This window comes from Chelonus insularis, unplaced genomic scaffold, assembly GCF_013357705.1.
Source record: "Chelonus insularis isolate UGA/USDA-ARS -01 unplaced genomic scaffold, ASM1335770v1 contig_4_pilon, whole genome shotgun sequence".
NCBI classification, from domain to species: Eukaryota; Metazoa; Arthropoda; class Insecta; order Hymenoptera; family Braconidae; genus Chelonus; species Chelonus insularis.
In genome coordinates, this window is record NW_023276613.1 from 157,371 (window position 1) to 173,754 (window position 16,384).

Below are 16,384 nucleotides of genomic sequence, written 5' to 3' on the forward strand. Positions count from 1 at the left end.
TACTTGAAGATCTAATTACTTGTAATACATTCATGCTAACTTCTAAAAAATTAATAATAGATATTTTTCATGTTCAATTCATTAAAATAATATTATATTTTCGAAGTTTAATTGATAAATATAGTCTATTGTAGTTATCTAAAAACTATAATTCAATTTATTTTATTTATCAAACAATAATGTGATCCGAAACAGGACACTCAGAGACCTCTACATTTTAAAATTGAAAGCTAATTGAATAATCGGTAAGGTAGTAAAGTAATTATTATTGTTTATTTATGACGCTTCAGAAATTATTTTATTATACATTAGAGACGTTACTATATTTGCAGAAAATTTGTAGTGAATAACACGCATCATCATTTATTCAAAAAATCATAACCTCAATTTATGCAGCAGACAACCTGTTTCACTGATATAAATAATTTAAAAAAAATTATATATAATAATAAATAGATAAATAAGTAATAGAGAAAGTAGAATAATATGTGAATTTGATCTAAAATTCAAGTTATAGTACCTACCGATCTAAATCAATTATTGATGAAGATAATAGACGGCTTGTTGGTCGATTTCCTTTCTTTTCTCATGCCGCCATAATCGTGAATGCGTAGGTTGCCAATGAATAAAATGAAAGAGTGAGAAAGGAGGAGAAAGAAGGCATAAGAGAGAGATTGTATGTAGCGTGAGTAGTGGGCCAAAAGGAACGTCTATCGTGTCAGGTCGTCGTTGTTGCGAGGTTGCATCGAATGTCCCGATCGATAAACTGTTAGCCGTAAACGACCGAATGCTCACGATCTTGCCCGATGTGCGGCGGTAGTTCTCGTCGAAGAAACAGACGAAAGCCGCTGCTTTCTTGTGGTTCCAACTTGAACGCTTTAATAAACGTATTACGCGTCCAACGGGCGCGGCTTGGCGTTTCAAACTGGGGTTTTTCGAAATAAAATCATGTCGTCTCTCGACTATTTGGATTTGTGCCGATTGTGTCTGGTTAAGGACCGAGTTTCTGTGCCGATTTTTGAAGGAGAAGGAGATGTTCGACAAATATTTCTCAAGATAGCTTCGTGTCTACCGGTCAAGGTAAGTCAACTACGCCATGAACAAGTCGTTCGCCATTTTGACGAGTTCTCATGTCGCCAGAATATATCAGCTTCATACATGCTTCATGTTTATATTGCATTCATTTTAACTAAAGTATTGTATCTTACTATATTTCCATCATCATTAAAATATATCAATGCTATACTTTTTTCCACTACGGTATCGAAAAACGTGGGGAATTTGTAAATTGCTTTGTTCATTTTATTATTCCTATTCAATAGGACGCCTAAAGCTAAAACATTATACATATTCTTTTGCCGCGCTTTTTTTTCTCATCTTCATTATTCTTTTTAATTACTTTTAGTCTAATTGACTTCAAATCAAAATATTTGCAATTTTTTTAAATTATTACTTAATAAAATATAATATTATTACAATGATTTATCGATTATTTTGTCGCTTGAATAGTAAAAAAAAATCAACAATTTAGTAATCAATTTTTTTCTTGGAAAAAATGATTCAATTTAGCATAGATTTAATACTAATAAATATGTTAAAACTGACATAATAATTTGCTTGCAACACGTGATAGTCGTCAATAAGGTAAAGACTTTAACGAACAAAGAGGTTTTTTATTTGGATTAATGACGACTTTGAGATCGATCCACTACGAATCATCATTAGGGTTAATCTTATTTTATCATTCCCATGCCATGAATAACGTCCCCGTACCTGTATAATTTTTGCAAGTTAAAAATCATCCATTCATATCTATCATAAATCATTCGAATTCAACATCAGCTTTATTTGTATTTATTCCATTATCTCGATTAATCTTTAGCGATAAAGAAAATTTAGACTGCATAAAAAGTACACAAAAGGTGAAAGTTATGAAACTTGACGTTCTGTGTTTACTTTGTAAAAAAGTTATTAAATTTGACACCTTTTATATTAGTCTATACCATGAGCTTCAATTTATTGTTACAGGTGACCAGGGAAGATAAATTGCCAAAAAAGATTTGTGATGATTGCGTGTATAAAGTTGAACTTTTTTATCAGTTTTGGAACACTACAGCCAATGCTGAAAAACAGTTATTACAATGGATTGGAGAAGTGGATATGGATGAAAAGTCAGATTACGTCACAGAAGTTCTTAATTCGGTAAGTGATTGGAAAACATTTTAAAAATTATATTGAATTAAAAATAGCTTAAGTTAATATAAATTATATAATAATTAAAAATTCTCATATAGGAACAGACAGAAAACAGATTGGAGATGATGCAGTCTGCAGAAGAACAATCAAATAATATAGAAATAAATATGATGGATGGAATGGGTTTAGGTTTACCAATTATTATGTCTACAAATGAACAAATGTCATCAAATCCCATTACTTCAAGTGCAAATGTTCAAAGTGTTCAGTCAGTTGGTTCAACTACTCAAGCCCACTCTCAGTTGGTACAGAAAGATGGTACTCATGAAGAGGAAGAAAACACTGAAGACGAGTGCGATGTTGATGATGGTACATTAAGATATCAGCTTTATTTTTATTTAATTTTTAATTAACATCATGATTTGTTTCATGTTAAAAAATTCATTAATATTATAGGAATGCATGTTAAAGATGAAAACGATAGCTCCGTTAATGACAGCAGATCAATGGAAACATCCTATGTAAGCGTACCGCTAGATTGTGATGAAGCAGGTCCTTCAGGACTTCAACAGCAGAAACTTAGTGATATGACAGATATGGAAATGGCTCAACAATCATCAGAAGGCGATATTAAAGTCGGGTAAGTTTCTCATTTTCCTTTTGAAACATGTCGAAGAGCCAAAGATGTATAAATGTTGTGGAGATCACTAACAATTTTTCAAAATATTTTTTTTCTTGCTAAAAAATTTGCACTTCAAGTTAATACATTTGATAATTCAATCATTTTTCAACAAGAAATACTCAGAAAATTAATTTTAACTTTGGAATTTCATCGAATTTAATAAAATTCATACTTCATAACTTTAGAAACATGTAAATTCAAGAAATAAGAATTAAATTCAATAAAAGGTAAGTTAATACACACCCCACAACCATCTTTGGCTCCAGATGTTAAGCAATTTGTGATACATTTTGGAAAATTAGTTTATCAAATTCATCTTTGTGTTCAAGTAATTCAAAAATGCTTCAAATTTTATTATACAAATTGCTCAACATCTTTCAATATTTTTATGTGTATTCAAAACAAAAGCATGTATCTGACAACTTTTAAATCAGATAAATTTTAACAATAATAGTTCAACAGAAAATGATCTAAGTATATACTCTCTGAATTAAAAGTTCATCAGAATAATATTTGTCTAGATAATAAACGGATAATTTTGGTGATAAAATTATCTCTTATGAATATTCGAATTTAAAATTGATAAATATTTTACTTCAAGGAAATGAAATGAACGAAATCAAAGTTATCTGTTTATATGAAATATGTTCATGTGTCGATATAATATATTCCACGCTTACGTGATGGCACTATGCCGCACTCGATCAAAGTTGATCGAATCAAATCACTGACAATCGATAGGTCGTGAATTTCATAATTCGCCTATTACTTTGACTGGCCAAGGATTCACTGACCTCTATTATTCACTTTGACAAAAAGTTCTCTACAAATATTTAGTCTTATCTCTATAAAACTTCCTAATTATTAGTGACAAGAATCGATATTATCATTGTCAATATTTTTTAAATGGCAATTGTACATTAAATATGTCTAGCAGTACTCAAGGCAATTGAAATTAAAATTAAAAGTAATCATGCTCATGACATATAAGTTGTCATAAAAAATCGAGAAAAGTGTGGTATTTCTGAGCGACGAAACATAATTCATTTGAAAAATTGTATTCCAAACCTGTTTTTCTTGACTGAATAGTGTTTGACAGAATCAAGAATCAAAAGAAAAGTTTGTAAATGAAGAATTTATTAACACAAGAAAACTTGAAGAGGAAAAACGTCAATAAAACTGGTCAAAAGGCGAGTATTTATTTTATCAAATAAAATGAGGTTTTTAATTATTTTTTGTTTATAGATTCTATCATTATTAAGCTTATTCTATTATAATATTTTTGGAAAAAATTGAACTATTGTCTTAAATGCCTTGTAATGAGGATTTTTCGAATTTTTTTTTATTGAGTAATTGCATCAAAAAATTTTTTCAATGAAAATTTCTTTTAATTTTTTATTGTAAAAAGAGTACATTTACTCAGTAAAGAGATACGTTCTTTACGGGTATATAAGAGAGAAAAAGTACAACTGAGAGGGTGCTTGGTATTTTCGTTTGGCGAACCGGTTTTGCGAACACAGCAGCACCAGAGAACCTTTGGCCATGACTGAAGCGCTTTAACAGCCGTCCTTTGCGGTCTTTCAGGATCACGTGCTGTCGCTGCCGCATTAGTTATGCCATATTTCTCTGAGTACTTCGTACTTCCTTTTCAGTTGTTTTTTTCTTTAAAAATACCCCAAGTTATTTTACTTCTTTTGTTGTGAATTTTATTACATTTTCACTTTTGTCTCTTTTATCATGGCTGATCACTAGGCCTGCAGTTTAATTTGCGCCAGTATCATGCTTTTATAAAATTCTTAGAAAATGAATAAACAAATCTCACAAGTTATTTAAAACGACTTGAGTCGTTTATTTTGATTCATGCTGATTATTAAAATTCTCATGAAAAATCATTATGTGTGAGTGTGAGTGGAATTGAAACGATTTAGAGAAGAGATTAGATGGAAGTGGGATCGAGAAGACTCTTGGGAGTTCAATTGAAGGTGAGGTATTTTATTGTTACTAAGCTTGAGCTAAAAATTAATTGTTTTAGAGCAAATACAAGACTTTTTAACTGATAGTTATTTAGAATTAAGAAAAAAGCGCGAATAATTCTGACAGTCTACGCAATGTTCAGCACCTTGCACCACTTGGTATCAGATATCACTCACAACATGTACATTTGAACTTTAATTATTATTTATCACCGCCTGTTACTCGTATTGACGTTCAAACATGGATGCAAAAATCAAACATAAGTATCAATAATCCACCTGTCTTGTATCCGGCACCTTTCTGCTGCTTAGGAATTGTGTCGATGGGTATTTGTGTCAATTACAGGGAGACTGAAACCTTTGGTGGATTATCCGGAATGCTGCGTCAAATACTATCACCTTCACCGGAGACTGGAGATAGTTCTTTTCTAAACTGCTGCAATCTTCAGCCAGGCAGCTATACCAGTTATCCAAGCATGCTGTCTTCAAGTGTCCAATATATTGCTCCAGTATCTTCTCCATATATTCATCCCTCCCATCCTTCTGCAATGACATCTCTTGAGCAAGTATCCTCTTTTGAGCATCTAGAAGTTCACACCGAGTCACATCCCTGTTTGAGCTGTGGTCTTGATTTCCGCAGTGCTCTTAAACTTAACTATCATCTACGAACACATCACCAAATTAATCCTAATGAGATTCGTCGAAGATACGATGCCAATATCAATGAGAATAACAATCAAATCAAATTTTCTTGTTCAATATGTGGAAGAGTATTTCCTAACTTGGGTTACTTACGGATGCATGAAAGCTCACATACATCGTTGAATTCACCTCAACCAATTCAAGCTAATGTGATTATAGCTAATGTACCAATGATGTCACCATCAGAATCGAATGATCAAACCTTCAACTGTGATCAATGTCAAGCAAGTTTTCGATATCGTACACTTCTTGAGCGTCACAAAAAGATACATATGACAAATCAAGATAAGCCCTACAGTTGCTCACGCTGTCCAATGCGTTTTGAAACGCGAACTTTATATAATCATCATGCGAAGACTCACAAGTCTGTCAATCACATCACACCAACTTCAGGAATAATAAATACTACCAGCAATATGAATCACCATTCCACATCAACTACCTCAACGGTGAATGCAACAATTGAAAAACCTTTTGAATCTCCAGTGTCTTATCCTTGTGATTCATGTCCGAAGCAATTTCTTACAATTGAATCTTTGACAAGTCACAAGGCAATACATAGATCTCGTCCACTGGTTTGTGATGTTTGTGGCAAAGGATTTACTCATAGAAAATATTACGTCGTTCATCAACGCATTCACACTGGAGAAAGACCTTACCTTTGTGCTATGTGCGGCAAGTCATTCACTCAAGCATCGACGCTCACCGTACATCGACGCTATCACACTGGCGAGCGACCCTACACCTGTACTCTCTGTGGAAAAGGATTCGTTACGCGTACAATAATGCTCAATCACATGAAGAAACACTGAGGAAAAAACAACCTCATTATAATGCAATTAATGTCACGTTGTCGCTGTGATATTTGTTTTTTTTTTCTTATTTTTTTATTAATATCGATTAGTTGAGTAATATTAATATTAAAATTGTTAAGTAGATTAGAAATTGGCCAGAAACTATTGTTGGAATAATTCCAAGTTAAACATTTACTGGCCGGCCAATGTTATTGTGCCTTTTCAATCGAGTTTAATACTCGAGTACCGCGGATTCGCGAATTTTTCAAAAAGAATTCAAAGTGCCTTGATAATTATAAATAGAGCCACTTGTAGAATCTTTCAAGTTGACTCTGATCTTATGCCAAGTTCACAAAAGAACTTTATATTGTAGTTGACTTTAGGTAGATATATTATAATCAAGTTGCCAAGTTGGCTAGTAGGTTCAAAACAGTGATACTATACTAGTTTAATAACCGATCGTCCGTGTAATCGTTTCTTATTGATCATTATTATATTCTATGTTATTTGATGTAAAACAACAAAAACAAATCCGTGCCCTGCATTTAACTCGGTCGTTTCTCATACCGTCTATATTAATTACTCAGCTCAATAAAAAGAATGTTCAAAATGTTTTTCTAAAGCGTTCAAACCTAATGTATATTTTCTTTCTTATTAACAAAAAAAAATCATCTTTTTATGTCATTTCTAGCTAAGAATCAAGAAATCCAAACTGGAGAGCAAATTGTTAAAAAATATGTTGCAGTAAAGTTTTTATTTCATCAGTTATATTCTTTGAAGAGAAAAGTTTTGTTTTTCTATGTTTCCCTTTTCAGTCATCATATCGATCGACAATATTGCAGACCGCAAAGTGGACTGTAATTGTTAAATTGTCCAGATCGATTATAATTCGCGTCACGGGCAGATGTTCCCGTTCGCAAGTTTCATGCGCCTGCGTTCAAGTTCTTAAGAATTGATTTATTTTCGCGGGCTTTAACAACAATAGACTGTCTCAAAAGCAAAACAAAACAGTCGATAACATTATTTATTTAATTTTATTCGTATTGTACTTTATTTCATTTCATTATTTATACAGGATATTCTTGATTTTAGCATGCAGTGAAAACTATTTTAGAATTTTCCAGCCAACAAGTTAAGCTATAAAAATGTTTATCAAGTAGCATCGTTTCTTATTCTATATCTTCTTATTAAAAATGGTTTGAACAGCACTCTTACAACAGTAAATAAGTATTAAAAAAAATTAGTAAAATTAAATGTACTATAAATTTGTTGATTGATTCCATTGTGTCTCTTATTTACAGATATTTTGTTTCAAAACTCGCGATGCTGTCGCAGGGCCCGTGCAACGTGGGTGAAATGAAGGTTTTACTTGATGGCACGACAGAATTGGTGATAACAGAACAAGCACTAGATATGGCCCAGGCAATTGTTACATGTGCTCTATGTGGAGACGGATTCGTCAGCGAGGAAGATCTTGCAGCACACTTGAAAACTCATGATCATATTCGGCCACGTGCTCAGTCCGAGTTGCAGCAACAACAACAGCAGCAACCACCAGCAATTGAAGAAATAAAGAAAGATGAAGTTGATGAAGAAGAGGAGGAAGACGACGATATAGTAGCAGAAAGCGAAGAGATAATGGTAGAGACAGCTGAAATGGATGATGAGAAGGTAATTTATGTTTGTGAACACTGTGGACGAAATTTCTCAACTACTGCACTCTTAAGAAAACATCAACAACAGGTTCATAATATTTCTGACAAGTTGTATACCTGTGAGCTGTGTGGATACTCATCTCCTCATCGACAGAATCTTGTCAGTCATCAGAGACGTCACAATCTTGAATATAAATATCATTGTGAAGTGTGTGGTGCTGGATTCTACGCACGAAATATTTATCAGGAACATCAGCTGGTTCATTCAAGAGAGAAACCTTTCCAATGTGAAGTATGTAATGCTACGTTCCGTTATCGTCAAGGGCTCAGACTACATGCGAAGCTTCATCAACCAGATTACATACCACCTCAAAAGAAGCATCTCTGTGAGTTGTGCAACAAGCGATTCTCACGCAAACAGGTGTTACTTGTTCATATGCGTACACATGGTAATGGTGGTCCACAAAATGAGTATGTTTGTCACATTTGTGGCAAAGCTGTTTCTAGTAAGACCTACTTGACAGTTCATGTACGAAAGCACACAGGAGAAAAGCCCCACGTTTGTGATCTCTGTGGAAAAGGTTTTATTTCTCAAAATTATCTCAGTGTTCATAGACGTACACATACTGGGGAGCGTCCACACAAATGTACACACTGTGAAAAGAGGTTTACACAACGAACAACTTTAGTCGTTCATCTTCGTGGCCACACTGGTGATCGTCCATATCCGTGCACGTTTTGTAACAAATCATTTGCATCAAAGACTATGCTCAACAGCCATTTGAAGACTCATGCTAAGCAAAGCGCCAGGGCACAGATGGAACAACAAGATGTAGCAATTATTCCAGAACATATTGATGAAGAACATTTACAGAATGAACAATATGAACAATATGAGGATTATTCTGCCCAAGAGCATGTGCAGGTAGAAGAGCTACAGCAAGATGATTTAAGTCAAGAAGAGTTGTATGATCGATCTCGAATTCGAATTATAGATAATGTTTCAGTTTTATTGCCTGGTTAAAACAAAATATGATTTAAATTAATAGTTTTATATTAAATGTCAGTAGCCAATATTTTTCACTTGGGAGAATTCAATGAGTCAAAATCATTATTTTATTATTATTGTATGTAAATATTTGTTAGTTTATATTAACGCACGATAAAGTCTAAAGGACCAACAAAGCACAAATAATCGCAGAAGTTCATACATATGTTCAGTAACTTTTGTTTCTTCCTGTATTTAAAGATTTTATACGGTTTTTATGCGCGTCTTATTTATTCAACTATCATGCGTATCGTATCAATGCTGTTAATCGCGAATCCATTCAACCCGTCCATCAATCAGTAAATAACCACATTTTTATTATTTGCATTATCTGACATTCTATTGATTTACCAGGTTTCAGCTACCATAGTTCATAGCTAAGTACCCAGTATTTTCATCAATTTAGGTAGCATAAATAAAATCAATATAGATGTAAATAAATTTACATCTTGCTAAAAAAGAGTTATTTGAAATATTAAGTGTAAATACAACTAATCAACGAGTGTAACAATAAATATCTATGTTTGAATTGGACTTCGATGAAGCAAAACAAAGAATTCGTGCCTTAGTGAAAATACTTATAATAAGAAAAAATTTGAAAATAAGATGAAAAGTAAATTCTCTCGACATTGATCATATTGATCGATCCGTGCAGCATTTTTGTAATTAATTTTATCAATTACTCTATTAAATATCAAAAATGAGAATAATAAATAATTCTTTAATGGTATTTTACATTCCTTAGAATTTCTGTTATTTTGTATGGTCGGTTATTGAAACGTATGAGTGCAATCGTTAAAATAACAGATCCAGATGAATCCAATAAAAGAAGTTGCACGGATGTATGGTCGTTTCTATAAATAATATAAATATATATAAAAATGAATAAATAAATATGTTTAATAAATGTTGACTGGTGAGTTATTGGTGAAAGTGATTAATTAATTTTATGTAAATAACAATATGAAAAAATTTATGGTAATGAAGGATTATTTTATTTTTTAAAAGCAATTGTTGCCTTTATTATTATAAATATAAATAATATGATCTTATATCGAATTTTATTCAATAAAGGAAGGGAAAATTTTTAAAACATCAATATTGATGAGTAGCCTAAATGAGATTATTTTTGTTATCTTAACATTGTGATTAATTTTTTCCACCGTCAACAACTATTTTAAATTTATTTTGAAAGAAATTGACTTTCGAAGGTGTCTATTTTTCTCCAATGATTATTTCGTATTATGTATAAGGATATAAATAAAAGTACATTATATACTTTTCACAAGTTGCTGATTTTCTTTTATAAATCCTTCAATTATCGTTATTATTTGCTTATGTATCAAAGCAAATTTTTTAAAAATTTCCTTTAATTTTAAACGTGGAATGACAATCAAACTCTTGTTAAATTTAGAAGCAATTAAAAATAGTGTTTATTCAGTAATCTTAATGAAATAAATCTTTAAAAAGCTAAAAAAAGGTACTTAGATTTATAAGATTTGCATGCAAAAGAAAAAGATATTGTAGTGCACGTGGAATCATGAAAAATTAAAGTCGTTATTGAGATAATGATACATAATACAAAATCAATAATATAAACTTTTATTAAATATGTGGACAAAGTTATTTTGAAAGCAGATTTAAAAAGTCATATAAGCAAACATTTTAAAAATCTTCTGAATGTGACATTTATAGTAGACCCTTTGGTCATCTTATTCATTTCGTGAGCCACATGAGCACTCCTACAGATAAGTACAAAAGAAAAATTCGATTATTATGTTTGTGGTTTTCTAATATTATACGAATATAACTTTAAAGAGCACATGCAGACTCATGCAATTTCAACCTAGCAGCTTTGCCAATATTGTGGCAAACTTCTTCGCAAAGATGACACAAAAGCTCTTGAATGACTTCATACATGTAGAACCAGAAATACAGAAATTTTATGGTAAGACTTGACAGGTAGAAAAATTTAACGAGACTTATTGAAATTTATGTTAAGAAATCTTTTTTTATATCATGTTGATAACAAAACATTACATAATGTCTACAACATAAAGAACAGTTTTTCTTTTTAAAAATGAGGGAAACTATCATCATTTTCAGGTTTATCATGATAAGTCTGTCATTTATCATTTTTGTCTGCCAAATTTTATTTAATCAATTTGTTACTTTAATCAAGTATTAAAGTTGAGTTTTACTATTAATCGATTTAGTTATTTAATGTAATTATAATAATTGAAAAAAAAAATCTATGAAAACAGGGTATTTTTTTAGAGAATTGAATGAAATTAAAATGTTTCACGATGATAATCAGATTACTATTGCTCTGCAGCTTTTCATAATTCTTTTGTGATAATTATGATCAAAATGAAGGTTCATTTATATAGGAAAATCATCTCTAGGGAAATTCAATCAAATCCTATTTTCCATGGTTATTTCACTCTAGTAATTTTTCATGCTCCACTTGTTCTCTAAGCGGAGACTTTAAAATTGAATATGAATTCATCAAAATGAAGTTAACGGTAAACATATTACCTTCAATTAGGTTTTTATTGAATTGATTATTGCCATAAAGGTACTCAGAGCTGTGTGCATTGACAAATTTTGTCATTTTCAGGTGCGTCGAGCGGTTGTATGATGAATCATTGAAAGCAGAAGACATTGATGAGGCAGAATGCGAAACGGAATACACAGAGATAGATTATGTAGAGGATGAAAAAGAGTTAGAACAGTATAAAATCATTGAAAATTATTCTTGTTCAACAGAAGAAGTATCACTAGTATTAAAGGATTCAAACGATCATTCATCTAGTAAAAATGAATTGAATAAACGTCGAAAGCAGTACAAATGTGATAAATGTTATAAAGTAATGAAAAAGAAAACGCAATATTTAAAACACATTCAAATGCATGAAAGAAAAACTGATGGAACTTGTTCTCATTGTGGGCTAGTTTTTTCTAATGATAAAAAACTTGAGAAACATATAATAAAAGTACATCAAGAGGATAAACCATTTCCTTGTATTCTCTGTGGCAAAGCATTCAAGACTGAAGAATTTTTGAAAATTCATTTAAAGCAACACAACAAACGTTTTATCTGTGACATATGTGGCATTTCCAAAGTATCTGGTTACGATTTGAGATTGCATAAGAAAAAGCACAATCAAGAATATGTAACATATTGTGAAATTTGTAACAAAGGTTTTTATACCAATCAAACTCTTGAAAGACATATTCTTACTCATACTCGTGAGAAGCCATTTGTTTGTAAAATTTGTAATACTTCATACGCTAGTGCAGCATATTTAAATATGCATATGAAGTCTCATGGTCAAAGAGAGAAACATAAATGTAATATCTGTAACTTTGAGAGTTACTGGAAAGCTGCATTAAAGGTTCATCTTCAAATTCATACTGGAGAAAACCAAATTGCCTGTGAAATCTGTGGTAAATCAGTGTCTAGTAAAACTTATCTTCAAATTCACATGCGAATACACTCTGGAGAGAAGCCACATGTCTGTGAAGTGTGTGGAAAAGCTTTTAGCGTTAAAAAATATTTAATTGTACACTTGAGGACGCATACTGGAGAAAGACCGTATGAATGTAAAATATGTTTAAAAAAATTCACTCAGCAAGGATCTCTTAATGCTCATGTAAAATCTCACAATATAAACAAATAAATCATTTTATCATTTAATAAAATCATTATTTTTAACATTTATTACATTATATTTGTTAATATCAGTACAATTATTTCAAAACTGCCTTATCAAATGGTTTTATGAAAATAACATTTCTTGACTTATTCATTATTAATAAAACTATTTTATTTAATTCACTTATATAAATTCATTTTTAAGAATAAAGGAAATTGACAGATCGAGAAGATAACTAAAATTTTACAGTGCTTGAAGCAAGTTTTTAAGGTTTAAGGTACGTATGAGGCATGATTGATTCAATATCCTTCAATCAGCCAAGAGCAATTTGAAAAAAATATTTTCCAGCGATGTGTTTTATTTTTTTTTTTATCATTATTTTTATGATTAATTTTTCACCCTTTAATCTAAATACATAATTTTACTGCTTGAAAATATTTTATCTAATCTTCTTTATTTGAATTAATCCATTGAATTAACTTTAAGTGATAATAAACCAAGACAAGTTAGTTATAAAATATATTTCCAAAGAATAAAGATCATTTTTATTTCCAGGTTGCTGAAAACTCAAAATGTCGCACTGAGTTTATCCACTATCGACGATCAAAAATCACCAAAAGTTCATTATCAATGTGAGATATGTAAAAAACAATTCAAATTAAAAAATTTATTTGAGGGTCATCTGGTCGCTCACAGTGATGTTCGTCCCTATCAATGTGATATTTGTAATAAATCTTTCAAACGAACCAGTACCTTGGCAGTCCATCGAAGAATTCATACCCTGGAGAAAAATTTCATTTGTGATGTGTGTGGTCGCGCTTTTGTGCAAGCATCACAATTGGCAATGCATCAACGACGTCATTTTGAAAAATACATTTGTAAATGCGAAATATGTGGTAAAGGTTTCTTTACCAATGCAGAATTACATGGACACATGAATATTAAACATGGAGCAAAGGAACACGTGTGCCATTTTTGTAGCAAATCATTCCCAAATAATCATACTTTGGCACGTCATACCAAAATTCATGATCCAAACTTCAAACCAATCAAACACCAGTGTGAATTTTGTGGAAAAATATTTTCATATAAAAATTCACTAGTAGTTCATGTAAAGTCTCATACAGGAGAAAATAAATATGATTGTCATTTGTGTGGAAAATCAGTATCTTCCAAAGGATCTCTGCAAGATCATTTAAGACTTCATAGTGGTGAGAAATCATGGATTTGCGATGTATGTGGCAAAGCATTCTATAAACGAACTACTTTAGCAGTCCATAAAAGAACCCACACTGGTGAGAAGCCTTACAACTGTGATACTTGTGGAAAATCATTTACACAACATTCAACATTGGTTATTCATAAACGCTACCATACAGGTCAACGGCCATATCAGTGTACTCTGTGCCCCAAGTCCTTTGTGTCTCGAGCCCTTCTCAATACTCACAGTAAAATCCATGCACCTGTTTAAAATAAAATACTACTAATTATTCAAGTTTGATCATTACTTCAGTGCTTTAACAGTGCCTTGAACAGATAAAACAAATTATAGTGGTAAAAGTTTGAATGTAATTATGTTAAAACGTTATGAAATTATTTTTTATAATTATATAGAATAGCATTAGACAATCTAAGTTGTATTACAAGTAATATGGAATTTATTATTAAATGACCGAACAAATATTTCGTGATAAATAGAAGAAATAAGTATTACGAGAGTTGAGACTTGTAATTGAACATGTTAAATCATGTAAGATCAATAAAACTAATTCAAAGAATTTTAAGGATAATTTTCTTCTGTATTTATATACGTTTATGGATCTCGACTAATGAAAATTACCTCTTTTATTAGATATATTGGTAAATTTTCTCCACAGGCGATGTAATATTCTACAAATGATGTTTTGAAGATGGTTAAAGCAAACAAACAGATAAATAAGTATATGATGAGAAAAAAATATTGAATTATCATCACAGTATGAAGATCGCTGACTTATGGATTGAATTTTACTTTCAGATTCAACCAAGTTTCGTGTTCCGATGAAGCAAATTCTACAACGGAAGAACTGGCGAAGAAAAAGACTACAGATAAATCGAAATCGAATTCAAAAAACAAAGATGTATCAATGCAGAAGGAAGCAAACTTTCCAGAGAAAGTTATAATTAAAAAAATCTCAGGAGGTAAAGTGAAAGAGGAAGATTTACCATTGGAATTTTGCTGTAAAGTTTGTAAGAGGCTTTTCACTTCACAAGAGCAGTTGGACAATCATGAAGTTGAACATAAGGGTAAGCGAAAAAATACATGTGAACATTGTGGTCGATTTTTTCGAGCGTACATCAACTTACGCAAGCACATGAAAAAACATTTGGGCAAAAAAACTAAAACTGATGCTAATTCATCCGTAGATCAATCAGAGGTGAAAGAGGATAAAGAGAAAACAGGGAGAGAGTTGGTTTGTACAACATGTAACAAAGTTTTTCGTCACAAAAGCAACTATCAGAAACACCTGATGCGGCATACCGTTGGAGACCTTACCTGCAAACACTGTTCAAAAAAATTCCGTCTCTTTCGTGACCTCACTAGACACGAAAAAACTCACTTTATGCCAAGCTACATGTGCAAAGAATGTGACTATGAAACCACCGTGCTGGCTGCTTTAAGTGTCCACATGTTAAAACATTCAGACAATGCAGGTCTTCCCTACAAATGTCATGAGTGTGATAAAAACTTTCGAAAAGTGACTGATCTCCAAGAACATTATAATATTCACTCTGGTGATAAACCATTTGTCTGTGAACTTTGTGATGATGCATTTTTTTTAAGAAGACAGCTTTCAGCTCATTGCAGACGATTGCATCCGGAAATGAAAGCTAATAAAGTGACAAGTACAACGTGTGATATTTGTGGTCGAGTTTTGGCGACTAAACGATCGTTATTTCGTCACAAGGAAAGCCACAATCCAACTAAACTATATCTATGTGACTTTTGCGGTAAAAGTTTGAGTAGTGCAGAACATTTGAAGAAACATAGACGCATACACACCGGCGAAAAACCTTATGTTTGTGATATATGTGGTAAAGGTTTCACGGATTCTGAAAACTTGCGGATGCATAGGAGAGTTCACACTGGAGAAAAGCCATACAAATGTGATCAGTGTCCAAAAGCATTTTCTCAGCGATCAACTCTAACAATTCATCGACGTGGACATACTGGAGAACGGCCGTATGTTTGTCAAATTTGTCATCGAGGATTTTCATGTCAGGGTAATCTTACAGCTCATCAGAAATCAACCTGTGTTTAAAGAACATTTTTACCTAGATAAACTTAAAAATGACAAATTGTTAATTTTATAATACATTTTTTAGTTTATTTTTCACGTATTATTATTTTAGCTCAAATTCAATAAATATAAGTAAAGTGAAAATATATTAATAATAATATGGGGTAAATTTGTGAAAAGTATCATTTATTGAAATGACATTAACGTTAATTGATAATCGTTGACGATAAAATAATAACATGGTTAAAATTGATATGTATTAATCCGCTGATTAAGTAAATAAATAGATTTTATATATTTCATGATTTAGTCTTTTGATGAAATAATTTAAATCTTATCAATATTAATTTTTGTTTTTCTAATTTAAACTTCATAATTTTCTATCATATTATCT

The 16,384-nt window shown here is 31.5% G+C and overlaps 3 protein-coding genes across 3 annotated transcripts; all 3 read left to right on the top strand.

The window, feature by feature from the left end:
- The first annotated feature begins 724 nt into the window (after nucleotides 1-724).
- On the top strand, nucleotides 725-10,293 carry LOC118070013 (zinc finger protein 2 homolog). The gene is made up of 5 exons (XM_035088414.1): nucleotides 725-1,080; nucleotides 2,029-2,202; nucleotides 2,295-2,565; nucleotides 2,653-2,836; nucleotides 7,649-10,293. Exons 1-5 carry the CDS (start codon nucleotides 949-951, stop codon nucleotides 9,024-9,026), a joined length of 2,139 nt encoding a protein of 712 aa, XP_034944305.1. The 5' UTR covers nucleotides 725-948; the 3' UTR covers nucleotides 9,027-10,293.
- LOC118070015 (gastrula zinc finger protein XlCGF26.1-like) lies at nucleotides 4,664-6,927 on the top strand. Its single transcript, XM_035088415.1, has one exon. The coding sequence runs from the start codon at nucleotides 5,097-5,099 to the stop codon at nucleotides 6,363-6,365; it is 1,269 nt and encodes a 422-aa protein (XP_034944306.1). The 5' UTR covers nucleotides 4,664-5,096; the 3' UTR covers nucleotides 6,366-6,927.
- Nucleotides 10,294-11,563: 1,270 nt separating the features above from the next.
- Nucleotides 11,564-16,132, top strand: LOC118070005 (zinc finger protein 664-like). The gene is made up of 3 exons (XM_035088405.1): nucleotides 11,564-11,598; nucleotides 11,671-12,700; nucleotides 15,733-16,132. The coding sequence occupies exons 1-3, from the start codon at nucleotides 11,564-11,566 to the stop codon at nucleotides 16,009-16,011; spliced, it is 1,344 nt and encodes a 447-aa protein (XP_034944296.1). The 3' UTR covers nucleotides 16,012-16,132.
- The last annotated feature ends 252 nt before the right edge of the window (nucleotides 16,133-16,384 follow it).

Excerpts from the sequence above, each read along its gene's own strand:
- LOC118070015 (XM_035088415.1), top strand. The coding sequence starts at position 5,097 with ATGCAAAAATCAAACATAAGTATCAATAATCCACCTGTCTTGTATCCG.
- LOC118070005 (XM_035088405.1), top strand. The coding sequence starts at position 11,564 with ATGAAGTTAACGGTAAACATATTACCTTCAATTAG. Across the intron at positions 11,599-11,670 it reads AACATATTACCTTCAATTAG|GTGCGTCGAGCGGTTGTATG; the intron begins GTTTTTATTGAA and ends TGTCATTTTCAG. Across the intron at positions 12,701-15,732 it reads CTCAGCAAGGATCTCTTAAT|AAACATAGACGCATACACAC; the intron begins GCTCATGTAAAA and ends GAACATTTGAAG.
- LOC118070013 (XM_035088414.1), top strand. The coding sequence starts at position 949 with ATGTCGTCTCTCGACTATTTGGATTTGTGCCGATTGTGTCTGGTTAAG. Across the intron at positions 2,203-2,294 it reads TCACAGAAGTTCTTAATTCG|GAACAGACAGAAAACAGATT; the intron begins GTAAGTGATTGG and ends ATTCTCATATAG. Across the intron at positions 2,566-2,652 it reads CGAGTGCGATGTTGATGATG|GAATGCATGTTAAAGATGAA; the intron begins GTACATTAAGAT and ends TTAATATTATAG.